Genomic DNA, 27,818 nt, shown 5'->3' with positions numbered 1-27,818 from the left:
TTCTTTCTGTATACTCAACATTTTCCGACGCACAGACAAAACGTCAACTACTTAAAACAGACGCCACGGGCAGACTGAGTGCAGGAGGCAGATGAAACTCGAGCAGTAGGCGGAGCGAGAGTCACGTGACAGGCCACGCGACTTTCAGCCTTATTGCATTCGTTTTATTGTTTCACCAGTACTAGTCCGGTTTTTTTCTAGCCACACCTCGTACAGTCTGATTCAGCTGCCTCTACCACTGGGTTTTATGCAATCTGCTATGCCTATGTACTTTCGCTTCTCTCGGCCGCTCGTGCAAACTATTAGTCCTACAAAGAAAATGAATACATCCTGTTTGTAGGAAATTTAATGTAATTAAATCTTTTAGTGCAATAATTTTTTGCTTAAGGCCATAATTTTCGAATTATTCAAGAAAAATGTACAAAAGTTGTAAGTAGACTGTTTAGGTTTTTATGTTGGTAACGCCACGTGCGCTCTGTATGAGAATCACTGACCGTGCTGCGTGGAGTCTGTGGCTGGTTGGACTCATTGCTGGAATATTCGCTATTAGAGTGTTGGGCAGTTGGATGTGAACAGCGCGTAGCGTTGGGCAGTTGGAGGTGAGCCGCCAGCAGTGGTGGATGTGGAGAGAGAGACGTCAGAGTTTTGAGAGGTTGCTAGAAGCGGACGATCTGGACATGTGTTCGCCAGAAAAAGGAAATTTGTAAAGATGGATGTTATATATATGATGACTTTTGAACACTGTTAAGGTGAATACCGGGTGATCTAAAAGTCAGTATAAATTTGAAAACTTAATAAACCACGGAATACTGAAGATAGAGAGGTAAAAATTGACACATATGCTTGGAATGACATGGGGTTTTATTAGAACCAATATGCAGGATGCCGCTCCACCCCATATTGCTAGACGCGTGAAGGATCTCTTGCGCGCATAGTTTGGTGATGATCGTGTGCTCAGCCTCCACTTTCGTCATGCTTGGCCTCCCAGGTCCCCAGACCTCAGTCCGTGTGATTATTGGCTTTGGGGTTACCTGAAGTCGCAAGTGTATCGTGATCCACCGACATCTCTAGGGATGGTGAAAGACAACATCCGACGCTAATGCCTCACCATAACTCTGGACATGCTTTACAGTGCTGTTCACAACATTATTCCTTGACTACAGCTATTGTTGAGGAATGGTGGACATATTGAGCATTTCCTGTAAAGAACATCATCTTTGCTTTGTCTTACTTTGTTACGGTAATTATTGCTATTCTGATCAGATGAAGCGCCATCTGTCGGACATTTTTTGAACTTTTGTATTTTTTTGGTTCTAATAAAACCCCATGTCATTCCAAGCATGTGTGTCAATTTGTACGTCTCTACCTACATTATTCCGTGATTTATTCAGTTTTCAAATTTATGCTGACTTTTTGATCACCCAGTACATTGTTTGTTCTCTATCAAAATCTTTCATTTGCTAACTATGCTTATCCATAGTTAGTGCCTTCAGTAGTCAGAATCTTTTATTTAGCTGGCAGTATTGGCGCTCGCTGTATTGCAGTAGTTCAAGGACGAAGATTTTTGTGAGGTAAGTGATTCATGAACGGTATAGGTTATTGTTAGTCAGGGTTATTCTTTTGTAGTGATTATTTAAAGTCAGACTGCGTTGCGCTAAAAATATTGTGTGTCAGTTTAGTGATGATCAGAATAAGTAAAGAGAGAAATATCTGAGTACGTTCAGTTTTGCTCAGCTGTTTGAAAATCAAATAACGTAGACTTTTACCAGCACAGTCATTCATAATTTTTCTAAGGGGACTTTTCAAAGTGACCTTCAAGAACTAAAACCGTTGGCTCCAGCGAGAACGTATCCCAGTACAGATTTTAACTACATTAAACTTCCTACAAAAATGTCCCACTAATTTTTTCCGCAGGACTAACAGTTTTTGCGTAGCGAGCGAGAGAGAGTATGAAAATCTTGTGTGTGGCTTTTGAAGGCGTTGCGGGTTGCACAAAACCCAGAGTTACCTTGTACGTATATACTGCTTCCTCTTGGTGATTTTGCTAAATGAGGACAAACTGCAGTAAATGATCCATGGGACAATAAGAAGCGAAGAAACTAATTTGAACATCTTTCTAGAATTACATTTCAAGGCAGATACACCTACTTGAAGGTGGAGATAAAAATCTTTGAGAGCGTATGTTTCAATGATGGAGAGCACACATGAGAAAACACCAGACAAGAGGGAATGTTCGATCTGTACTAGAATTTTAGCTTTATGCTCAAGAGGGTACTGCGCTGGAGCACCATAATACTGTAGCCACATTACCCTTTGTCCCGTCAGAGACACATCTTCCAGCAGGGTAGGCAGGGTTACCTGCAGGAAGTACCGACATGTCTCACCTGCGTGGCGTTGTTGAAGGATGACTGGTCCCACGCGGTGGTCGGCCAATAATTCGAGACCACACTACGAGAATGAACCAGTACTGACGGCTAACTGCCAACATACCACGGGGACTGAACCATTACTGATGGCTAGCTGCCAACATATTCTCATGAGGGCTCACTGTTGTGAATGCTGTAGACATCGCCCCTGGTACTGGTAGTGTCATGTATGAATAGGACTGATGACAGAAACGCCAAAACCGTATTGGCTCGAGCGACGAACCGGTGACCAAACCGTCGCCATAAAGGTAACAAAACCCGTATGCATCGTAAGTGATACAGATAGAGATAGTTGTCGTAGAAAATCTTCCGCGGGTTTGTCTGGTTTACTTTATACTGGCGGAACATTTCCCTGCTGCTGATACTGGAGTTATATTCGACAGTGTTCAACATCTTTTATCGCCACCTCCCGTTGAAAGTTAAAGTAATGGAGCTCCCGAACTTTCACGAGGCTCTTTTTTTAACTACACTAAAACAAGTGCATTTTGATATGTAAGTTAATCTAAAGTTTAACAAAAGTACCACCCAATTTAAGGGATTTATCATAACGAAAAACCGACTTTCAAATTCTGTTCCCATAAAATTCTGTCTCCTGATTTTCCATTCACAGCTAGCAACTGTCTTCGCATCGTCCTCTTTCTCCTGTGCTGTCCATCTAAATATTTTTTCTCTTTTCCGTTTTCTTTTCGAAATGCAGGAATCAAGTGGTAAACACTGTGCACTAGATCAGAGCTATACTGAGAGTGTCCACCTATTTCCAGCTATGTGTAGCAATGAGGTCTTATCCCTTTATTGAGATTGTCACACATTATGCATTGACTTACTCGACGCAGATCTGCCATTGTCTCAGAAGTGTGTTAGCCTGCAGCAAAGAATCCAAAAACAGTACCATCTGGCTACCCCAAGACACATGATGTTTCAAGATGAAACTGTTTGCCTGAACTTCTTTTCCTTTGTGGTATATAATACCTCCAATTCATGTATTGTTATTTCCGTTCTGGCATGACATGAGTCGTCCATTTTTGGTCTCCAGCGACAATGCTGCTTAAAAGTTCTTCACCTTCAGTACTGTATCAAGGCTGGCTACATTAATGGTTTTGTGCACCTCAGTCAGCATTTTTTGTACCTAGCGTGAGCACAGCTTCATGCCGTTCATGTCTTCCCTAAAAATCTCACAAAGAATGTTTCTTGAAAATGAAACACTTTAACGTTTTTACGAACTTACTGTACCAGCCTTCAGTGATGGCAGATGCTTGCCCATTACGCAGCTTAACATTAGTACGGCTGTCTATAAAGGTGCTAACTCTCTTTGTTACCATTAAATCTCTCATTGTATTTTCTTCTCAAATTTCACTAATCTGCCGGTGGATTTCGACTCCTTTCACGTCTTTCGCACACAGAAAACGAATCATTGTGTATATTTCACACTCGGCAGAATTTCCGGTCTTCTGGGATATTTTAAACTCGAACGAATGCTTCCGTTATGGCGACTGTGGCTAGCGAATAGCTGCACGGACTCAATGCGCATATCATGATCATCGACTGCAGTGCTACAGTGGCCACAGTTAAAAAAGATAATCACTTAAAAAAATACTGCCTCGTATTTTTCACCCATGAAAACTGTTGAAAATAGATATAAGTCCGAACGATATTCGGTAAAAAAGCAAAAGTGTATAGTAAAGCTGAAGTTGTTAAAGACAAAATTAATGTTGTCTGCTGGGCTTGACCTATAGAAAATAATTATTTACAAATAACTGAGAATCATTGATAGCCTCTATACTGCTGAAGGCTCTGTTCACTTAAATTGCCTTTAGTTTAAATTAAATTGATAAGAAAATGTTCGTGTGGTCTTCAATCCGAAGACTGCTGTGATGCAGCTCTCTATGGTACACTATTCAGTGCAAGCCTTTTCATCTCCCACATTTATTTGAACCTGCTTGCTGTATACAATCAATCTTTGATCTCCCTCTACAATTTTACCATCCTCTCTTTCTTCCATCGCCAAATTGCCAGTGCCTCTTCCTTTGTTATTAGGCCTACCCATCTAACTTTCAGCATTCTCCTATATCACCAAATTTCAAAAGCTTCTATTCTCTTTTTTTCTTAACTGCTTATCGTCCACGTTTCACTTGTATACAAGGCTACATTCTACATAAATACCTCCACAAAAGACTTCCTAACACTTAAATCCTTTTCATCCTAATACCAGTCTGCATTTTATGTCCTCACTACCTCGGCTTTCATCAGTTGTTCTGCTACCCAAATAGCAAAACTAATTTATTTATTTTGGTATCTCATTTCATAATTTAGTTCCCTCAGCATCACCTGGTTTAATCCGAGTGCATTGCATTGCCCCTGTTTCACTTGACACTCTCCATTCCATTAAACTGCTCTTCCAAATCCTCTACTGTCTCTGACAGAATTGCAATGTAATCGGAAAATCGAAGTTTCTATTTTGTCTCTCGATGAACTTTAATTCCCTTTCGAAATTCATCCTTGGTTTCCTTCGCAGCTTCTTATTTGTGCAGGTTGAATGACATCTGGGGTACGCTAAAACCGTGTCTCATTCCGTTCTCACTTGCGGCTACCATTTCATGTCGTTCGACTTTTGCTGGAGGCTTTGTGCAATGTAAATAATTGCAACAAACTGCTTTAATTTCAATTATATTGGTAACAGACTAGAGTACATAAAACAAAAATTGTACGACTTACTTTGCTCTGACACGCTGTAATGTTCATTTATAGGAAAAGAGAGATGACTTACCACCCAGTTGGGCCAGTTGCCCTCGGGCATGTTGTCCATCCACAGGTGGACGGCCCTGTTGACGTCGGAGGCGTTGCTCTGGGCGTTGAGCTGGCTGATGAAGTAGAAGTTGAAGGGGAACTGCGCGCCCGGCTCTTCTGGCGTGCCGTAGTACGGCATCACGATCTCCGGGTCGTCGTACACCTCCAGCATCATCGCCCTGCCACACACCACCACCAGCTACATAATGCTACATCCTACCCCTCTGAGACTGTAGCACTGCACGACCACCAGTTACATAATGCTACATCCTACCCCTCTGAGACTGTAGCACTGCACGACCACCAGCTACATAATGCTACATCCTACCCCTCTGAGACTGTAGCACTGCACGACCACCGGTTACATAATGCTACATCCTACCCCTCTGAGACTGTAGCACTGCACGACCACCAGTTACATAATGCTACATCCTACCCCTCTGAGACTGTAGCACTGCACGACCACCAGTTACATAATGCTACATCCTACCCCTCTGAGACTGTAGCACTGCACGACCACCAGCTACATAATGCTACATCCTACCCCTCTGAGACTGTAGCACTGCACGACCACCAGTTACATAATGCTACATCCTACCCCTCTGAGACTGTAGCACTGCACGACCACCAGCTACATAATGCTACATCCTACCCCTCTGAGACTGTAGCACTGCACGACCACCAGTTACATAATGCTACATCCTACCCCTCTGAGACTGTAGCACTGCACTACCACCAGTTACATAATGCTACATCCTACCCCTCTGAGACTGTAGCACTGCACGACCACCAGTTACATAATGCTACATCCTACCCCTCTGAGACTGTAGCACTGCACGACCACCAGCTACATAATGCTACATCCTACCCCTCTGAGACTGTAGCACTGCACGACCACCAGTTACATAATGCTACATCCTACCCCTCTGAGACTGTAGCACTGCACGACCACCAGTTACATAATGCTACATCCTACACCTCTGAGACTGTAGCACTGCACGACCACCAGTTACATAATGCTACATCCTACCCCTCTGAGACTGTAGCACTGCACGACCACCAGTTACATAATGCTACATCCTACACCTCTGAGACTGTAGCACTGCACGACCACCAGTTACATAATGCTACATCCTACCCCTCTGAGACTGTAGCACTGCACGACCACCAGCTACATAATGCTACATCCTACCCCTCTGAGACTATAGCACTGCACGACCACCAGTTACATAATGCTACATCCTACCCCTCTGAGACTGTAGCACTGCACGACCACCAGTTACATAATGCTACATCCTACCCCTCTGAGACTGTAGCACTGCACGACCACCAGTTACATAATGCTACATCCTACCCCTCTGAGACTGTAGCACTGCACGACCACCAGTTACATAATGCTACATCCTACCCCTCTGAGACTGTAGCACTGCACGACCACCAGTTACATAATGCTACATCCTACACCTCTGAGACTGTAGCACTGCACGACCACCAGTTACATAATGCTACATCCTACCCCTCTGAGACTGTAGCACTGCACGACCACCAGCTACATAATGCTACATCCTACCCCTCTGAGACTGTAGCACTGCACGACCACCAGTTACATAATGCTACATCCAACCCCTCTGAGAGTGTAGCACTGCACGACCACCAGTTACATAATGCTACATCCTACCCCTCTGAGACTGTAGCACTGCACGACCACCAGTTACATAATGCTACATCCTACCCCTCTGAGACTGTAGCACTGCACGACCACCAGTTACATAATGCTACATCCTACCCCTCTGAGACTGTAGCACTGCACGACCACCAGCTACATAATGCTACATCCTACCCCTCTGAGACTGTAGCACTGCACGACCACCAGTTACATAATGCTACATCCTACCCCTCTGAGACTGTAGCACTGCACGACCACCAGTTACATAATGCTACATCCTACACCTCTGAGACTGTAGCACTGCACGACCACCAGTTACATAATGCTACATCCTACCCCTCTGAGACTGTAGCACTGCACGACCACCAGTTACATAATGCTACATCCTACACCTCTGAGACTGTAGCACTGCACGACCACCAGTTACATAATGCTACATCCTACACCTCTGAGACTGTAGCACTGCACGACCACCAGTTACATAATGCTACATCCTACACCTCTGAGACTGTAGCACTGCACGACCACCAGTTACATAATGCTACATCCTACACCTCTGAGACTGTAGCACTGCACGACCACCAGTTACATAATGCTACATCCTACCCCTCTGAGACTGTAGCACTGCACGACCACCAGTTACATAATGCTACATCCTACCCCTCTGCGACTGTAGCACTGCACGACCACCAGTTACATAATGCTACATCCTACCCCTCTGAGACTGTAGCACTGCACTACCACCAGTTACATAATGCTACATCCTACCCCTCTAAGACTGTAGCAATGCACTACCACCAGTTACATAATGCTACATCCTACACCTCTGAGACTGTAGCAATGCACGACCACCAGTTACATAATGCTACATACTACCCCTCTGAGACTGTAGCACTGCACGACCACCAGTTACATAATGCTACATCCTACCCCTCTGAGACTGTAGCACTGCACGACCACCAGTTACATAATGCTACATCCTACCCCTCTGAGACTGTAGCACTGCATGACCACCAGTTACATAATGCTACATCCTACCCCTCTGAGACTGTAGCACTGCACGACCACCAGTTACATAATGCTACATCCTACACCTCTGAGACTGTAGCACTGCACGACCACCAGTTACATAATGCTACATCCTACACCTCTGAGACTGTAGCACTGCACGACCACCAGCTACATAATGCTACATCCTACCCCTCTGAGACTGTAGCACTGCACGACCACCAGTTACATAATGCTACATCCTACCCCTCTGCGACTGTAGCACTGCACGACCACCAGTTACATAATGCTACATCCTACCCCTCTGAGACTGTAGCACTGCACTACCACCAGTTACATAATGCTACATCCTACCCCTCTGCGACTGTAGCACTGCACGACCACCAGTTACATAATGCTACATCCTACCCCTCTGAGACTGTAGCACTGCACTACCACCAGTTACATAATGCTACATCCTACCCCTCTGAGACTGTAGCACTGCACTACCACCAGTTACATAATGCTACATCCTACCCCTCTGAGACTGTAGCAATGCACTACCACCAGTTACATAATGCTACATCCTACCCTTCTGAGACTGTAGCACTGCACGACCACCAGTTACATAATGCTACATCCTACCCTTCTGAGACTGTAGCACTGCACTACCACCAGTTACATAATGCTACATCCTACCCCTCTGAGACTGTAGCAATGCACTACCACCAGTTACATAATGCTACATCCTACCCCTCTGAGACTGTAGCAATGCACTACCACCAGTTACATAATGCTACATCCTACCCCTCTGAGACTGTAGCAATGCACTACCACCAGTTACATAATGCTACATCCTACCCCTCTGAGACTGTAGCACTGCACTACCACCAGTTAAATAATGCTACATCCTACCCCTCTGAGACTGTAGCAATCCACTACCACCAGTTAAATAATGCTACATCCTACTCCTCTGAGACTGTAGCACTGCACGACCACCAGTTACATAATGCTACATCCTACCCCTCTGAGACTGTAGCACTGCACGACCACCAGTTACATAATGCTACATCCTACCCCTCTGAGACTGTAGCACTGCACCACCACCAGTTACATAATGCTACATCCTACCCCTCTGAGACTGTAGCACTGCACCACCACCAGTTACATAATGCTACATCCTACCCCTCTGAGACTGTAGCACTGCACTACCTCCAGTTACATAATGCTACATCCTACCCCTCTGAGACTGTAGCACTGCACTACCACCAGTTACATAATGCTACATCCTACCCCTCTGAGACTGTAGCACTGCACTACCACCAGTTACATAATGCTACATCCTACCCCTCTGAGACTGTAGCACTGCACTACCACCAGTTACATAATGCTACATACTACCCCTCTGAGACTGTAGCACTGCGCGACCACCAGTTACATAATGCTACATACTACCCCTCTGAGACTGTAGCACTGCACGACCACCAGTTACATAATGCTACATACTACCCCTCTGAGACTGTAGCACTGCACGACCACCAGTTACATAATGCTACATACTACCCCTCTGAGACTGTAGCACTGCACGACCACCAGTTACATAATGCTACATCCTACCCCTCTGAGACTGTAGCAATGCACTACCACCAGTTACATAATGCTACATCCTACCCCTCTGAGACTGTAGCACTGCACTACCACCAGTTACATAATGCTACATCCTACCCCTCTGAGACTGTAGCACTGCACTACCACCAGTTACATAATGCTACATACTACCCCTCTGAGACTGTAGCACTGCACGACCACCAGTTACATAATGCTACATCCTACCCCTCTGAGACTGTAGCACTGCACGACCACCAGTTACATAATGCTACATCCTACCCCTCTGAGACAGCAGCACAGACACTGGGCTCTATTTTTTAGCACACTAGGAAACATTATCTTGAAAGCATGGACCTGTGAAGAAACTACTACTTTGTTTTTGGAAGTATGGAATTGTAAAGAACCTACTTCTTCTTTTTAACTGACTTGACTGAATTTCTGGTAAAACAATGTGATTATTACCCAGGAAACCAACCGTTTTTCCTTTGTTCCGCACACTTTTTATTTTATACTGTCCTGGTTTTCGGCTGCAGTCTCAGTTTTTGTGCTACTGTCTCAACGAAGTTATTCACGCCTTCTTGTACACTGTGAATATTGATCTATCTAGAAATCACGGCTTGTGGTGTACTACGTATAAAGAATCTACGAGCGCTGTGAAAGTGAAAATGGTAATTCTAAATACATCCATAGCTTGGAATATGCAATAAAAATACTAACCCTTAGCCCTAGACCAACGAGCAGCCCCGACCGCGTAAAAGACCCGCATGTCGGGCGTCTCCCGATACAAACTTCAGTTCTCTAAAACTCATATGTCGGGGCTCTCAGTGCCGTATTTCTTGTATTGAAGTGTTCTGACATCTTTCTGCCAGCGATTAATACGAAGAAACGCATAGCGTTAATGTTTTGTTTTCACGTTTCTATATAGTTCACTCCGAAGGCGGTGTTTGTAACGATATCAACCAAAATTGGCGAATTTAGTTAATAATCCTAAAGCAATATTGAATTTATTGGATGGAAGGGTGAGTGATATGAGCGATTTTAGCGATGACAACAGTAATTATAATTCCCGAAACAGTAACAGTGACGGTGAGAATACAGAAATTGATAAAGATGGACACGTAGAATCTAATAGTGGTAGTGACACTGACGACCAGCCTGCTTCTGACAGATGCCGAAAATACAGAAATTAATCGGACTTTGTAAAAACCAATTTCGTTGTTGCAAATGGATTCAAACCCTTTCTTCAGCGTCCTAATGAGGTACTGGATTCTGCATGTTATTTTTTACGCATGAACTGATAAATGAGACACCAAAAAATACAAACAAGTATGCTAAGGTTCAAGTAAAAAAATCAGACATTGAACCACAGATCGGTGTGGAAAGATTGGTAAGAAGCTATTTTCGATGCAATGAAAGTGTTCTTAGGCGTAATTCTGAATATGGGCATAAATCCTAAGCCCGACGTTCAGGATCACTACGCTGAAGAATGGACACAAAATTGTTCATTTTATAAAGATGTATTCAGTCGAGAAAGATTTGTTCAGATTTTTTGGATTTTCCATGCTAGACCAATTGCAAGACGACCTGCAGCTGGAACTGTTGCAAGGAGGTCTACAATGAAGAGTATAGTGCAGAACCTTGACAACAAATTCAGAGGATTTTATACTCTAGGAAGGCACAGAAGCATTGATGAGAGGGCTGTTAGGTTGAAGAGGCGTGTCATTTTCAAGTGCTGCAGTACGAACAAGCCAACGAAATTGAGCTTGAAGGTGTATGTTTTAGCTGACTGCCGAACAGCACATGATGCAGGAGTTAAAACATACTTTGGTGCGACTGATACACAGACATTGCCAAGGCCGGTGACAACATTTACAGGTAGGATAATTACTCGTATGCTACTGGTAGTTACAGTGGTTACCATCTTCATGTGAACAGATTCTATGTTGGTTGTGATCTTACTAGGCAGCTGCTGGACATAACTGTTGCATAACTGGTACGATTCAGCGTAACAGGAGACGATTACCAGTTGACCTGACGAAGGAGAAATTGAAACTGAAACAGCATGAAGCTGCTGTCGAAAGGAAACATGACAAAGTAAAGGCATTGGCGTGGTAAGCCAACGCAGTGTTGTCATACTAAGTCCTTCGGAGAATAGTGAAACTATACCGATGACAATAAGGGCCAAAAACAACAGAGTGGAGCAATTCCTAAAGCCTAAAGTCATTTTTGCCTGTAATTAAAAACATGGGTGGAGAGGATATATCCGACCAGTATTGTGCATTCTACAGCTTCATCTGGAAATCAAAATAGTGGTGACGTAGGACGTTTTTGTGACTGTTGGGGATAGCTTTAGTCACTAGCTTCATCCTGAACAATCTGGATGCTACTTCCAACCACAGACCCGAGATGAGCCACCAGAGGTACAATATGGCACTTCTGAAAGCTCTGGTTGGAAATGTACGAAACACAAAGGGAAGAAAGAGGAGAATACCGCCTAATTTCGATGGCGAGGAGAGACTATCAGAGCAGTCACACTTCATTTACTGTAATAAAAAGAGTAACAGTAACGGTTGTGCTGTTTGTAGTAACAGAAAGGTAAAAGACTGTAGAATGAAACCGTTTACTACAGCGACATATGTTCCGCAAAACCAGGATTACATCACAGTAAAATTTTCGAAAAGTACCGCACCTTGCAGAAATATAGGGCCTAAGTGACTGGAATACTCTCTTTCAAATTCTAAAGTTGGCAGGGGTAAAATACAGGGAGCCAAAGGCTATTGACAATTTGCACAGAAACCAGATGGCAGTTATAAGAGCCGAGGGACATGAAAGGGAAACAGTGGTTGGGAAGGGAGTGATACAGGGTTGTAGCCTCTCCCCGATGCTATTCAATCTGTATATTGAGCAAGCAGTAGAGGAAACAAAAGAAAAATTCGGAGTAGGAATTAAAATCCATGGAGAAGAAATAAAAACTTTAAGGTTCGCCGACGACATTGTAATTCTGTCAGAGACAGCAAAGGACCTGGAAGAGCAGTTGAACGGAATGGACAGTGTCTTAAAAGGAGGATATAAGATGAACATCAACAAAAAAGCAAAACGGGGATAATGGAATGTAGTCGAGTTAATACGGGTGATGCTGAGGGAATTAGATTAGGAAATGAGACACTTAAAGTAGTAAAGGAGTTTTGCTATTTGGGGAGCAAAGTAACTGATGATGTTCGAAGTAGAGAGGATATAAGATGTAGACTGGCAATGGCAAGGAAAGCGTTTCTGAAGAAGAGAAATTTGTTGACACCGAGTATAGATTTAAGTGTCAGGAAGTCGTTTCTGAAAGTATTTGAATGCAGTGTAGTCATGTATGGAAGTGAAACATGGACGATAAATTGTTTCGACAAGAAGAGAATAGACGCTTTCGAAATGTGCTGCTACAGAAGGACGCTGAAGATTAGATGGGTAGATCACATAACTAATGAGGAGGTATTGAATAGAATTGGGGAGAAGAAGAGTTTGTGGCACAACTTGACTAGGAGAAGGGACCGTTTGGTAGAAGATGTTCTGAGGCATCAAGGGATCACCAATTTAGTATTGGAGGGCACCGTGGAGGGTAAAAGTCGTAGAGGGAGACCAAGGGATGAATACTCTAAGCGGATTCAGGAGGATGTAGGCTGCAGTACGTACTGGGAGATGAAGCAGCTTGCACAGGATAGAGTAGCATGGAGAGCTGCATCAAACCAGGACAGAAGACCACAACAACAACAATAAGTGACTAAATACATGAAATGAAAGACAAAACATGCAAATATTGGGAGTGCGATGGACAGCCTAAGGAGTCCTGTTATGGAAAGAAATGGCATCCCAGACCATCACTCTTGGTTCTCGGGCCGCACTCTGGGCGACATCCATCGCTGTCCGGGGCGTCTCCAGAGACGTCTTAGGGGGTCATCGGGGCTCATTTCGAAGTTGGGCCCACTACTGAAGACAATTCTACTTCATTCAATGATATTATAGGCTGAAGACCTGTCTGGGCACGCCCTGGGCAGTGATGGGCTACCAATCTGAATACCCGAAAGCACACGGTTAATCAGTCACGCCACGAAAACCGGAGAGATCACAACTGGGCTGCATATCCGAAAGCTCATCGTTAGGGTAAGGTGTCGATAAACCTTATACGTAATAACATGACCCAACACTTGTTGACAGTAACAGATGGATGTCAGTGCAGATGTGATGTGTACCGGTACGTACTTGGCTTTTCCGTCGGCGGCCTGGTACTCGTCCAAGATGGCCCTCCACTGCTTGATCATCTCGTAGGTCTCGGGGCGGTTCTGCGTCTGCACGTGCTGGAGGTAGTTGTTCGCCTCCGTGTCGTTGGTGAGACCGGACGGCAGCTCGTCTGGGAAGCCCTCCGCCTCGTACATCTGGGACACGGCGTCCACGCGGAACCCGTCCACCTTCTTGTCCAGCCAGAAGCGCAGCACGTCCTGCCAGAAAACGGTTCATCAGATTACCATTTATTTATTTTGAAATTTCATTCCTGTTCAACTACAATACAGAAGAATCTTACAAGCAGGATGGTCGTAAAGAGTCTGGAAACCTTGTAAGGATGTTGCGGGGTAGTTGTGCAACAAAATAATTTTTGAGAAAAAAATTCGAATTCGTTCCGTCATTTCCTAATTAATTGGCATTAAAGATAGCTAATCAGGCCGTGGTGCACGCAGTTTCAAGTGGCCCACCACATACAGTTAAGGCCACTTGTTCTCTAACGTAGATTAAAACGTACGGGTCTCCTCAGCCTTTGGCTCGGTTTCGATTCTTAATACCGTCCCATGTACAGTTATGTCTCTCCCAGCGGCTTGGACGAACTCATCTCGACCCTCTCCCCGCGAGGAGATCATTTTAAGTAAGTTGCGTATTGGACACTGTCTTTTTAACCATCGCCATTTGTTAATTGGTGCTCCCCCACCACTTTGTGTGCCTTGAGCTCAACTTTTGACGGTCCACCATTTCCTGGCGGAATGCACTTTTTTTAACCGCTTACGTTCTCGTTTGTGTTTGCCAAAAAAGGTTCAAATGTGTGTGAATTCCTGTGGGAGAAAACTGCATATCCCTAGACTTACACACTACTTAAACTAAGTTAAACTAACTTATACTAAGAACAACACACACGCCAAAGCACGAGGGAGGACTCGAACCTCCGCCGGGAGTGGCCTTGTGTTTGCCATCTGAGTTATCGCCGTTTTAGCGAAGGACACGCGGACACGGGGGCTGTCGACCGCGTTTTATTTATTATCCGTTGAGCAATATGGTGAAAGCCATTTAATTTTTAGTTCTGGTCCTCCGTTTCTCTATGGCGTATTCTATAGACCTTTCTCTACGTCCCATTTTTTATCTGTCTTCTCTTCCGTCGATTGGGATTGACGTGTAGTCGTTTTTAACTCCTCTCATTGTCTTCGTGTTCTATAATTTTGACATGGGCTCGTATGAGCCTAGTTGTTTTTCCGCCCTAAAACAAAACAAATCGTTTGGCGACACCAACTCTGGCGGGCCACTTCAATTTGTGCTCGACGACCTGATTGGCTAACTTAAATGCTAATTAACTCGAAAACGGCGCAACATATCGAATTACTTCTTAGCACAACCTACCCTGAGACATCCTTACAAGCCTTAGAAATGGTTTCTGACCGCCCTGTATAGTTATCATATTAACAGAAACTTCTGTATAGCGATTTGAGGCGTTTCTTGTCGTAATCGGGTCATTTTACTTTTAATTTAACTAAAGACGCGCAATTGTCTTAGAACGGCCACCATGTCATCGTGTAACATGTGCCGCCATTCCGATGCGGTATGGAGGACATGGGGTGAGCACACCGCTCTCCCCGCCGTGTGAGCACACCGTTCTCCCCGCCGTTGTCGACTTTGTAGAGCTTTCACGTAGTTCCTCAATTGGCATCACGAGGCTGAGTGCTCCCATTACCGTCCTGCCACCAAGGAAACAAACCTGGCAGTACTGGGAACTGAACCCGGATCCTCCAAAAGGCAGTCATTCACGCTGACCTCGCAGCTACGCTGTAGAGTTGTATTCAGATTGATTTTTAATTATTGTGTGTCCACGTGTGTGTGTGTGTGTGTGTGTGTGTGTGTGTGTGTCCATCAGTGCATGACGGTGTGTATAAAAGTAATTAATATGGAATATGAGAACAATACGCTATTAATATGAAATTTAATACACTATGCTTATAAAATGTTAAAGAAAATGTATCTGGCTGCAAAAAAGTTTTGCTCATAGTACATCAAATAAAAAAGAAGAGCTGGATTATCGTTTACAAGGCTAGTCTCTGAAATAATACCGTAACAACGTATTCCTGAATTCTAATAAGGTCGGTTGTACGTTCTAAGTTGAAATGAATGTGTGTGTGTGTGTGTGTGTGTGTGTGTGTGTGTGTGAATTACTAAACACCATAGTGCCTTAAATGTAGTAAAAAGAACATGTAAGCTTTGACATTATTCATGTTACCCGTGAAACAACAGTAAATGTTTTTGTCTTCTGTTCTATAAGTGCTACTAGTTTTAAGTAAGAATTCTCTTATAAAATAAAAGTTCTAGGAGTAACGATTTTGGCTTAGATTTAAAATATGTGTTGTTGCCTGTTAGAAACTTTATGTAAATGGGCGAATGATCAGAGGTCGAACACTGTTACCACTACTACTACTACCACTACCGCTACTATTATTATCGTTATTATGCATATCCTTACTCTGCAATTGTGACTCCAGTACATGTTGGATGAATATAGTTGGTTGCCATATGTTGGTGGAACAAGAAATGTATCCATTGTTACGAACTGTAGACCTCGTTTCTATCACCATTCCGTATCACTTTTATCTCTCATTATCAACATAGTGAGATATATTCTTCCTTACGTACATTAAGTTGTGGTCTTATGAGAACGAAGTTTGTTGCGACAGTACGCTTGTATGAGATATTGTCCATATTTTTGCCAAGTCTACTGATAACAGAAATTTTTACTCACTTTTAAGGGCTTCTCCACTCTTCAGAAGTTGTCCTATATTCCCATTCGCCGGCTTTCATAATCATGGCAGTCTTACTCTTTTAGATCTCTCTTCCGAATCATTCCAATTACTCCCTTTCTCCATGTTTGTATCGGCCGTCCACGCTCCCTTCTTCCTGGTGGCGACGATTCCAGCCATGATTGCTTTTGGCCGTCGTCCTTGCTTCATTCGCCGTACGTGGCCATACCACTGAAGAACTCCGTTCTCGGTTCTTTGTACCACTGGTTGTTCCATATCCTTTATCTTCCTTAATTTCCTCATTTCTTCTCCACTCTGTCCTGGATGTCCTGGCTGCCTTCCTTGTTCCATCCATCACTACTGCCTGAAATTCTCTGCCGCTCCCCCATGGTCCATCCTCCTGCACAGGATGTTAGTATACTTTCCACTACTGTTTTCAGAATCCTATTTTCTGTTTCTTTTGATACTTCCCGGCTACACAGAACTCCATATAGCATTTTCATTGCTCCTCTTGCCTGCTGGATCTTGTGATCCACACCTGCTTCACAACTTCCCGAGGAATGAATAATCGATCCGAAGTATTTAAACTACTTTACAGCTTTAAGGGTTCCTTGCGGCAGTGCTATATACCCTCCGTCTCCATCCACAACTAGATATTTTGATTTGCTTATATTTATTCTAAGCCCGAATCGTTCAAATGCTTCCATCAACTTCATGCTCATAAATTTGACATCCTTGACCTTAGTGCTATAAGTACCTGATCATCAGCAAATAATAATGAGTAGATAGTAAAATGCTGGAAAGGAAACCCCATACCTCCGCATGACTGATTCCACAGTTCCAATACATACTGCATATATACACTCCTGGAAATGGAAAAAAGAACACATTGACACCGGTGTGTCAGACCCACCATACTTGCTCCGGACACTGCGAGAGGGCTGTACAAGCAATGATCACACGCACGGCACAGCGGACACACCAGGAACCGCGGTGTTGGCCGTTGAATGGCGCTAGCTGCGCGGCATTTGTGCACCGCCGCCGTCAGTGTCAGCCAGTTTGCCGTGGCATACGGAGCTCCATCGCAGTCTTTAACACTGGTAGCATGCCGCGACAGCGTGCACGTGAACCGTATGTGCAGTTGACGGACTTTGAGCGAGGGCGTATAGTGGGCATGCGGGAGGCCGGGTGGACGTACCGCCGAATTGCTCAACACGTGGGGCGTGAGGTCTCCACAGTACATCGATGTTGTCGCCAGTGGTCGGCGGAAGGTGCACGTGCCCGACGACCTGGGACCGGACCGCAGCGACGCACGGATGCACGCCAAGACCGTATGATCCTACGCAGTGCCGTAGGGGACCGCACCGCCACTTCCCAGCAAATTAGGGACACTGTTGCTCCTGGGGTATCGGCGAGGACCATTCGCAACCGTCTCCATGAAGCTGGGCTACGGTCCCGCACACCGTTAGGCCGTCTTCCGCTCACGCCCCAACATCGTGCAGCCCGCCTCCAGTGGTGTCGCGACAGGCGTGAATGGAGGGACGAATGGAGACGTGTCGTCTTCAGCGATGAGAGTCGCTTCTGCCTTGGTGCTAATGATGGTCGTATGCGTGTTTGGCGCCGTGCAGGTGAGCGCCACAATCAGGACTGCATACGACCGAGGCACACAGGGCCAACACCCGGCATCATGGTGTGGGGAGCGATCTCCTACACTGGCCGTACACCACTGGTGATCGTCGAGGGGACACTGAATAGTGCACGGTACATCCAAACCGTCATCGAACCCATCGTTCTACCATTCCTAGACCGGCAAGGGAACTTGCAGTTCCAACAGGACAATGCACGTTCGCATGTATCCCGTGCCACCCAACGTGCTCTAGAAGGTGTAAGTCAACTACCCTGGCCAGCAAGATCTCCGGATCTGTCCCCCATTGAGCATGTTTGGGACTGGATGAAGCGTCGTCTCACGCGGTCTGCACGTCCAGCACGAACGCTGGTCCAACTGAGGCGCCAGGTGGAAATGGCATGGCAAGCCGTTCCACAGGACTACATCCAGCATCTCTACGATCGTCTCCATGGGAGAATAGCAGCCTGCATTGCTGCGAAAGGTGGATATACACTGTACTAGTGCCGACATTGTGCATGCTCTGTTGCCTGTGTCTATGTGCCTGTGGTTCTGTCAGTGTGATCATGTGATGTACCTGACCCCAGGAATGTGTCAATAAAGTTTCCCCTTCCTGGGACAATGAATTCACGGTGTTCTTATTTCAATTTCCAGGAGTGTACTTAAAATAGGGTCGGTGACATACTGCTGCCCTGTATAAGTCCTTTCGACGTTTGGAATGTCTCGCTCATCTTTCTCCCTACTTTAACTGCTGCGTAAGATTGGTGGTATATACTTTGAATTAGGGATATCTGTTGTGTTTCTACATGTATATACTCCATCGCTTCGCATAGTCCGTTGATGGATACAGAATCACACGCTCTTTCTGGAGCCACAAATGTTAGGGGTATTTCCTAGCCCCTAGAATACACCTTCTCACTTATTTGTTTGAGGCTAAAAGTATGATCCATAGCTAGAAGTACGATCCACACAAGACCGTCCACTATAAAACCTGCCTGTTCTCTCGCACCTTTCCACCTCATTCTCCAACCTGTTTTTCAGTAAAGCACTAAAAAATCGGCTGATAGAAGCCATAACACTAAATACTCTCTAGTTATTTGGGTGCTACTTGCTTGCTTTTTTGTGGATAGGAGATATGTATGACACACACAACTTTCTTGTTACGTATTTCCTCTCCCTCCACCATCTATCTGACTGAACAGTTTATACATAAGTCTCACCATCTGAGGGGTCCGATATTTCCACAATTCCATCACATCTCCTCCCAGTCCACTTGCCTTTCCATTTATTGCCTTTTCCAGCATCTCTTTACCTCTTCCTCTAGTATAGGTTCTATTTTACCTAATGTACTGCTTTTGTTGCAGGCTTTTATCACGTGGTCTCTTCTTTTTTCTAGCACAAGTTCCTCAAAGCGCTTTTTCCAATGTCCAATAGATATAGGCTGTATTGTAGATGCGAGATTGCTATCCGTTTTCATCTTCCTTATCATCCTCCATCCCATTTCTCCTCTTTACACATCGTTGTTAGTTTCTTAGCGATCTTTTTATATACCTTGTACCTACCCCAGTCCACTTCAATGCCAAAGCTTAACTATACATGATATAGTCTATTCATTTCCTCATCCACGTCCAACAACTCCGTGGTCACCCATTCAGTTCTTACTCTTTTTTCCCTTTCCCTTCCTAAAGCCTCCTTCACTGCTTTCTTGACTGTTTCAGGAAACTGTATAGTTCATTAGCACTCTAGTCCTTCTCCACTACATCCAGTCTTAGATTTGATCTTTCCTGCTACAAACTTTTCACACTTTCTTCATATAGCAGACGTATCGTATGTGTAGAATCCTGTATAGTTCTACTTCCAGGATCTTCCCCTTTCTCCTTCTGCTTCATCTTGGTCTAATCAGTTTCTGGAATAACTATAAAATGATCGGAGACACACTCTCTTTTTACCCTTACATATTGGACCTTAATTATCCGTTGCCTCCGCGCTATTACGTACTCTATAATTGATTTTAGCTTCCTTGACAGATGGCCCAAGTGTACTTATGTATTTCTTTATACTGGAATTGGCCATTCATAACAACACACTTCTGAACCATACAGAAGTTCATCAGCCTCCTTCCGTTATCATTTTCTACAACCTCTCCTCACGGTCCTGCAACGTCCTCATTTAATCTTATCCATTTCGTCCATTTAAGTCCCTCATTATTAACAATTCACGTCCATGTGGACATTCGTCAACCGCTTCTTGTAAGTCATCGAGAAAATGCTCCTTCTCGTCAGGTGCATCTTCTTTGGGTTGTACACTCCAGCTAATTTCAGTTTTATTTCACGAATTTCATTGTTACATTGATTATCCTTCCATCCACTTCTTTCCAGTTAATTTGTCTTTTAATAAGAACTGCTACTCCAGATCTTGGTCTTTCAGCTTTTACCACTCTAATCCAAAACAGAACGTAGTATCCAATTACTTCTTGTCCAGATCGTTTTCCTTTCGTTTCTGTCATTAACAGGATATCTATGTTCAGTACTTCCATTTCTTTAATTACCTTCTCAATTTTTCCTGATAGCCACTCGACATTCCATGTTCCACATATCAGAGTCCTTATTGTGAACCAGTGTCGATGCCTTTTGATCCATCCGACTGTTTTATTATGTCTTGGAAACGTAGCAAAACCCGTTTTTACCGGGGTGGGATGCCGACCCCCTGCCGAACCCCCAACGTGGAGGACTGGGATTTTTCCTCAGGGTTTATCGCCCTAGGGCGGCTGCTTTCACTGTGGGTAAGAATCCCGCCCTACCCTATGTTACCAGTTCAAGAAAGCAAAACTCAGTATTGGATAAAGAAAAAGATGGGACGTTGTGAGACGCCGCCTTAAAGTAGCACTGTCCGCGCGGCGAGAGGGATATAGCAGACGGTATACCGGCAGTAGTGCAGCTACCGATAGGGTCTCCAACACCGGAGGGGCCTCATGCAGAGGATGCAGGCTAAGAATGTCCCATCAATAAAACGTTTTTGACAGAAATGAATGACTGTCGTCATGCTGCCGGAGATTAAGTCCGTATCTACGACGCTCATGGTGCTCGTTGATACGTAAATTGCTGAGAGGGTGTAGAGAAATATGCTGAGTTATTTATGCATCAAGTGCGCCACTAGCATTGCAGACATCAACATAATCTTTGTCAGTATGACGAATGACGACACCCAATTTTACCTGACGAAAAGGCAGGAGATTTTCACCGTAATCTTTTATGTTTATTGTAATTTGAAGGAGGAGGAAAGCCTAGAACACTATATACATGTTTATGTTGGCAGTCACCCTTCAACTTTGTTTTATGTTTAGTTGTAACATTCTATATAATAAATGTAGTTATTTCATCAGTATCTGTCACGTTGAGATTATTGTGGCTATACGGTAAGATAAACTGTGAAACAACTGCCAACCACTGAACTGATGGCATTTTATGCTTACTTGCCGTCATGAGATGGTTACAGTACATTAATGACATGAATTACTGATATTGTGCTGCAAGTTTTATAGCTCTATGGCGCAAACAGTTTTAAATGACAAAGATTTAAGATGGAATTGAAGATAATAGCTGAATTTAAGGTAAAAGGAACAGTGTAAATATTTGCCCCACGAACTTAATGGAAAATCTTCCAGATTTCTCCAATACTTTGCGTTATTGCGTAGCAAAAAATGTGATTTTCGGTCGGTTTGCAATGTATCAGTTACCTGTAGCGGCACAGTCGCACAATGTTTTAACCCCAAGGGCCACGGTTCGAAAATAGAAACTGATGAGAATGGTCTCACTTTGTCACGAGTTATTTCTCAATACATCCCATAAAGTCTCTTATTTCATCTTATGCGTCGGGTAACTTACATCCTACATTATCCATAAGACGGCAGAAACTGAACTGAAATGGTGTAATAAATAAATAATAATAACAAAAAGACTTCGTTTAACCACTTGTACCTACTGTTTCAATTCTGTTTGGCAATGAGACTACACGGAAGACTGATATTCAAGAATGGATGGGCGAAAGTTTTATAGGCAGCTGCCCTCGTACATAAGTTACATTTGCTAATATCTCTCGCAACAAATCTTACCCCAGAAACGTTTATTACGACAATTGGATCGATTTCTGTGTCGACACTTAGTACCGGTGCAAGTGCCAGTTCGCTCTGTCTTTCAGACACGCCGGTCGTTCACAGGACACTGTAGTGCTTACCTTCATCTGGAGGACGACACCGTCATCGCGGTAGTTGAGGTCCGGCTGGTTGACGGTGAAGGAGTGCAGGTAGAACTGCTGGCGCTCCTCGCTCCACTCCCACGCAGACCCACGGAACAGGCTCAGCTGTGAACAGCACAGAAGATTCTCACTCAGATGCCACTGGCGAAAGACTTACGAGGGCCGTTCAGAAAGTAACCTCCGGTTGATTTAAGAAAAATACACCAAGTTAAGTAAAAATATTTTAATATATACATCTTACAACTAGATCTTTGCACTATTTTTCTACATAGTCTCCATAGCGATTGAGGCACTTATCGTATCTCTTCACAAGCTTTGAAATTCCTTCTGCATAAAAATCACCCGCTTGTGCCTGGAGCCAGCCTGTGACCGCATCTTTGAGCTCTTCGTCGTCATCAAACCGCTGTGACCCGAGCCATTTCTTCAAATGCATGAAGAGGTGATAATCACTTGGCGCCAGGTCTGGGCTGTAAGGTGGATGGTTGATAACGTCCCACTTGAAGGACTCAAGAAGGGCCGTTGTTCTGCGAGCAGAGTGAGGACGGGCGTTATCGTGCAAAAAAACGATACCGGAAGTCAGCATACCACGGCGTTTGTTCTGTATAGCCCGTCGTAACTTTTTTATTGTTTCACAGTACACGTCTTGATTAATGGTCGTACCACGTTCCATGAATTCAACCAACAACACCCCTTTGGCATCCCAAAACACCGTTGCCATCAGTTTTCTGGCAGAAAAATCTTGCGAGGCTTTTCTTGGTTTGGTAGGCGAATTTGAATGTGCCCACATCTTTGATTGTTCTTTTGTCTCAGGGTTCACGTACTTAATCCAGGTTTCGTCACCGGTCACGATTCTGTTTAACAATGGTTCTCCTTCGTCCTCATAACGTGACAGAATAATGCAGAGGCCAATCTTTGAGTTTTGTGGTGGTCGGTAAGAATTTTGGGCACCCATCGTGCACAGAACTTACGGTAACCCAATCTTGCTGTCACTATCTCGTACAAGAGAGTCTTAGAAATCTGTGGAAAACCAGTAGATAACTCCGACATTGAGAAACGTCGATTTTCACGAATTTTTGCATCAACTGTCTGAACGAGTTCGTCAGTCACCAATGATGGTCTACCACTCCTCTCTTCATCATGAACGTTTTCTCGTTCACTTTTAAATAAACGTACCCATTCACGGACAACTCCTTCACTCATAACTCTTGGTCCGTACACGGCACAAAGCTCACGATGAACAGCTGCTGCAGAATATCCTTTGGCTGTAAAAAACCTTATGACAGCACGCACTTCACATTTGGCGGGGTTTTCTATTGCAGCACACATTTCAAACTGCCACAAAAACTAAACTAGCGCAGGTACGACGTTCACTCGACCACGGCTTGATGCCGACTGACCTGTTGAGTGCGTGAACGCACAGATGGCGTCGCTACTCCCCCCACAACCCGCACTGTGACCAATCGGAGGTTACTTTCTGAACCGCCCTCGTATATTCTACTTAACGCTTCTTGTTACACATTATGTTACAGATCTGCAGGAATGTTACTGACGGAAAACAGATAAAACAAGGAGCGAAAATGTCTTAAATCCACTATCTGATCAAAAGTATCCGGACACCCTTTTGTTACGCGGAATTGAGCGGAAGATGTTACGAGAGGTGGACCCGCCCGTGTAAAAATTAGGCAAGGATTAATGTGTTGTCAGTGTACAGCGAAGATCCAAAGAAACTGGTACACCTGCCTAATATCACGTAGGGCCTCCGCGAGCACGCAGTAGTGCCGCAACACGACGTGGAATGGACTCGACCAATGTCTTAAGTAGCCCGCCCGGCTAGCCGCGCGGTCTGACGCGCCGCTTCCCGAGCGGGAAGGCGTGCCGGTCCCCAGCACGAATCCACCCGGCGGATTAGTGTCGAGGTCCAGTGTGCCGGCCAGCCTGTGGATGGTTTTTAGGCGGTTTTCCATCTGCCTCAGCGAATGCGGGCTGGTTCCCCTTATTCCGACTCAGTTACACTATGTCGGCGACACCATAATTACGCTACCACGCAAACATTTGGGGCTACACTCGTCTGGTATGAGACGTTCCCGGGAGAGTCCACTGAGGACCAAACCACACAATAACCCTGGCTTTTACATCTACATATACATCGTTAGTGTACAATTCACACTTAAGTGCCTGGCAGAGGGTTCATCGAACCATTTTCATACTACTTCTCTACCATTCCACTCTCGAATGGCGTATGGGAAAAAGGAATATCTAAATCTTTCCGTTAGAGCTCTGATTTCTTTTATTTTATTATGATGATCATATGAGGGTGGGTATCAACAAAATATTTTCGCGTTCGGAAGAGAAAGTTGGTGATTGAAATTTCGGTGTGGGGTGGCGGTGTGGCCGGTGGACTGCTGTGGCCTGTTGTGGGGTTGTGAACCACTGAGGGCTACGGCGGGACGAAGCCTCTCCGTCGTTTCTTGGTCCCCGGTTTAAATACACTATACTGATTTTTTTTTATTTAAACTGTTTTTGAAACAATACACAATGTCTTAATTAGTACTGGAGGGAACTGATACCATGAATCTTGCAGGCGGTCCATAAATCCGTGAGACTATGAGCGGGTGGAGATCTCTTCTGAACAGCACGTTGCAAGGCATCCCAGATATGCTCAATAATGTTCATGTCTGTGCATCCTGGTGCCAGCGGAAGTGTTTAAACTCAGAAGAGTATTCCTGAAGCCACTCTGTAGCAAACTTCAAATGTGGAGTGTCGCATTGTCCTATTAAAATTGCTGTCATGAATTGCTGGACATGAATGGATGCAGATGATCGGACAGGATTCTTACGTACGTGCCACCTGTCAGAGTCGTATCTAAACGTATCAGGGGTCCCATCCCACTGCAACTGCCCACGCCCCACACCATCACATAGCATTTACCAGCTTGAAAAGTCCTCTGCTAACATGCAGGGTCCATGGATTCATGAAGTTGTCTCCATACCCGTACACGCCTATCCGCTCGATACTATTTAAAACGAGAATCGTCCGACTAGGCAACATGTTTCCAGTCATCAACAGTACAATGCAGTGTTGACGGGCCCAGGTGAGACGTAAAGCTCTGTGTCGCCCAGTCATCAAGGGTACACGAGTGGACCTTCGGCTCCGCAAGGAACATTGCATCGCAAATCGAAATAACTCAGGCACTGCAACAGAGTATTTATCCGGCGATACTGGGCTAGCGACATTCAAGTGGAATGTCTCACCTGTACGGGAATATGCATAACGGTTGTACGAATACAGGCTGTAGACACATGGTTGACGATATAATGGTTCAAATGGCTCTGAGCACTATGGGATTCAACTGCTGAGGTCATTAGTCCCCTAGAACTTAGAACTAGTTAAACCTAACTAACCTAAGGACATCACAAACATCCATGCCCGAGGCAGGATTCGAACCTGCGACCGTAGCGGTCTTGCGGTTCCAGACTGCAGCGCCTTTAACCGCACGGCCACTTCGGCCGGCGTTGACGATATACTGAAGTTTGGATCTTGGTGTGAGTCGTACACGGATAGTCAAATGGTAAGGCGACAGACCGCGATAAGCAGGAAATCCGGGTTCGAGTCTCGTCCGATACCAATTTTCAATATCGTCATTCCATTCTACAGCTGATGGTTACCCATATTCACGGTTGCGAATATACACTCCTGGAAATTGAAATAAGAACACCGTGAATTCATTGTCCCAGGAAGGGGAAACTTTATTGACACATTCCTGGGGTCAGATACATCACATGATCACACTGACAGAACCACAGGCACATAGACACAGGCAACAGAGCATGCACAATGTCGGCACTAGTACAGTGTATATCCACCTTTCGCAGCAATGCAGGCTGCTATTCTCCCATGGAGACGATCGTAGAGATGCTGGATGTAGTCCTGTGGAACGGCTTGCCATGCCATTTCCACCTGGCGCCTCAGTTGGACCAGCGTTCGTGCTGGACGTGCAGACCGCGTGAGACGACGCTTCATCCAGTCCCAAACATGCTCAATGGGGGACAGATCCGGAGATCTTGCTGGCCAGGGTAGTTGACTTACACCTTCTAGAGCACATTGGGTGGCACGGGATACATGCGGACGTGCATTGTCCTGTTGGAACAGCAAGTTCCCTTGCCGGTCTAGGAATGGTAGAACGATGGGTTCGATGACGGTTTGGATGTACCGTGCACTATTCAGTGTCCCCTCGACCATCACCAGTGGTGTACGGCCAGTGTAGGAGATCGCTCCCCACACCATGATGCCGGGTGTTGGCCCTGTGTGCCTCGGTCGTATGCAGTCCTGATTGTGGCGCTCACCTGCACGGCGCCAAACACGCATACGACCATCATTGGCACCAAGGCAGAAGCGACTCTCATCGCTGAAGACGACACGTCTCCATTCGTCCCTCCATTCACGCCTGTCGCGACACCACTGGAGGCGGGCTGCACGATGTTGGGGCGTGAGCGGAAGACGGCCTAACGGTGTGCGGGACCGTAGCCCAGCTTCATGGAGACGGTTGCGAATGATCCTCGCCGATACCCCAGGAGCAACAGTGTCCCTAATTTGCTGGGAAGTGGCGGTGCGGTCCCCTACGGCACTGCGTAGGATCCTACGGTCTTGGCGTGCATCCGTGCGTCGCTGCGGTCCGGTCCCAGGTCGACGGGCACGTGCACCTTCCGCCGACCACTGGCGACAACATCGATGTACTGTGGAGACCTCACGCCCCACGTGTTGAGCAATTCGGCGGTACGTCCACCCGGCCTCCCGCATGCCCACTATACGCCCTCGCTCAAAGTCCGTCAACTGCACATACGGTTCACGTCCACGCTGTCGCGGCATGCTACCAGTGTTAAAGACTGCGATGGAGCTCCGTATGCCACGGCAAACTGGCTGACACTGACGGCGGCGGTGCACAAATGCTGCGCAGCTAGCGCCATTCGACGGCCAACACCGCGGTTCCTGGTGTGTCCGCTGTGCCGTGCGTGTGATCATTGCTTGTACAGCCCTCTCGCAGTGTCCGGAGCAAATATGGTGGGTCTGACACACCGGTGTCAATGTGTTCTTTTTTCCATTTCCAGGAGTGTATTTAACGTATTTAATAACGACTGCAGTCGCTGCAGTGCTTGTTCCGTTTGACGTGCATGCATGTACACAGGCACTTTGCATAGTAATTCCGAATAACACAGACCCTGCAATGTTGTATCGTATAGAGCATTGGGTGCTCATAAAAAAACACTTGAAATCCGCGAAAGGAGTGATTTTTGAGTTGAATCTGCTACTAACAGTCCAGCTAGCACAATGACTATGCGTAGAGAGTTAAAAACAATGGGGTACAATGGCGGGGCAGCTCCTCATAAGCCAAACAGATTTGTAGTCAGTGCCAAGTGGTGCACGAGGTGGTGGAAAGAGCGACG

The 27,818-nt window shown here is 45.3% G+C and overlaps 1 protein-coding gene across 1 annotated transcript in view; it reads right to left on the bottom strand.

The window, feature by feature from the left end:
• LOC126198740 (maltase 2-like) overlaps nucleotides 1–27,818 on the bottom strand; it is a 118,178-nt gene that overhangs the window by 27,268 nt on the left and 63,092 nt on the right. Inside the window, exons 4-6 of the mRNA XM_049935288.1 lie at nucleotides 22,357–22,482; nucleotides 13,717–13,952; nucleotides 5,191–5,389 (exon numbers count right to left, since the gene is read on the bottom strand). Of these exons, the coding sequence (XP_049791245.1) occupies nucleotides 5,191–5,389; nucleotides 13,717–13,952; nucleotides 22,357–22,482 (561 nt within the window). The remainder of the gene's footprint in view (nucleotides 1–5,190; nucleotides 5,390–13,716; nucleotides 13,953–22,356; nucleotides 22,483–27,818) is intronic.

This window comes from Schistocerca nitens, chromosome 1 (genome assembly GCF_023898315.1).
Source record: "Schistocerca nitens isolate TAMUIC-IGC-003100 chromosome 1, iqSchNite1.1, whole genome shotgun sequence".
Lineage (NCBI taxonomy): Eukaryota > Metazoa > Arthropoda > Insecta > Orthoptera > Acrididae > Schistocerca > Schistocerca nitens.
Note: the sequence above shows the minus strand (reverse complement) of the source record. Positions and strands in the feature narration are given on the sequence as shown.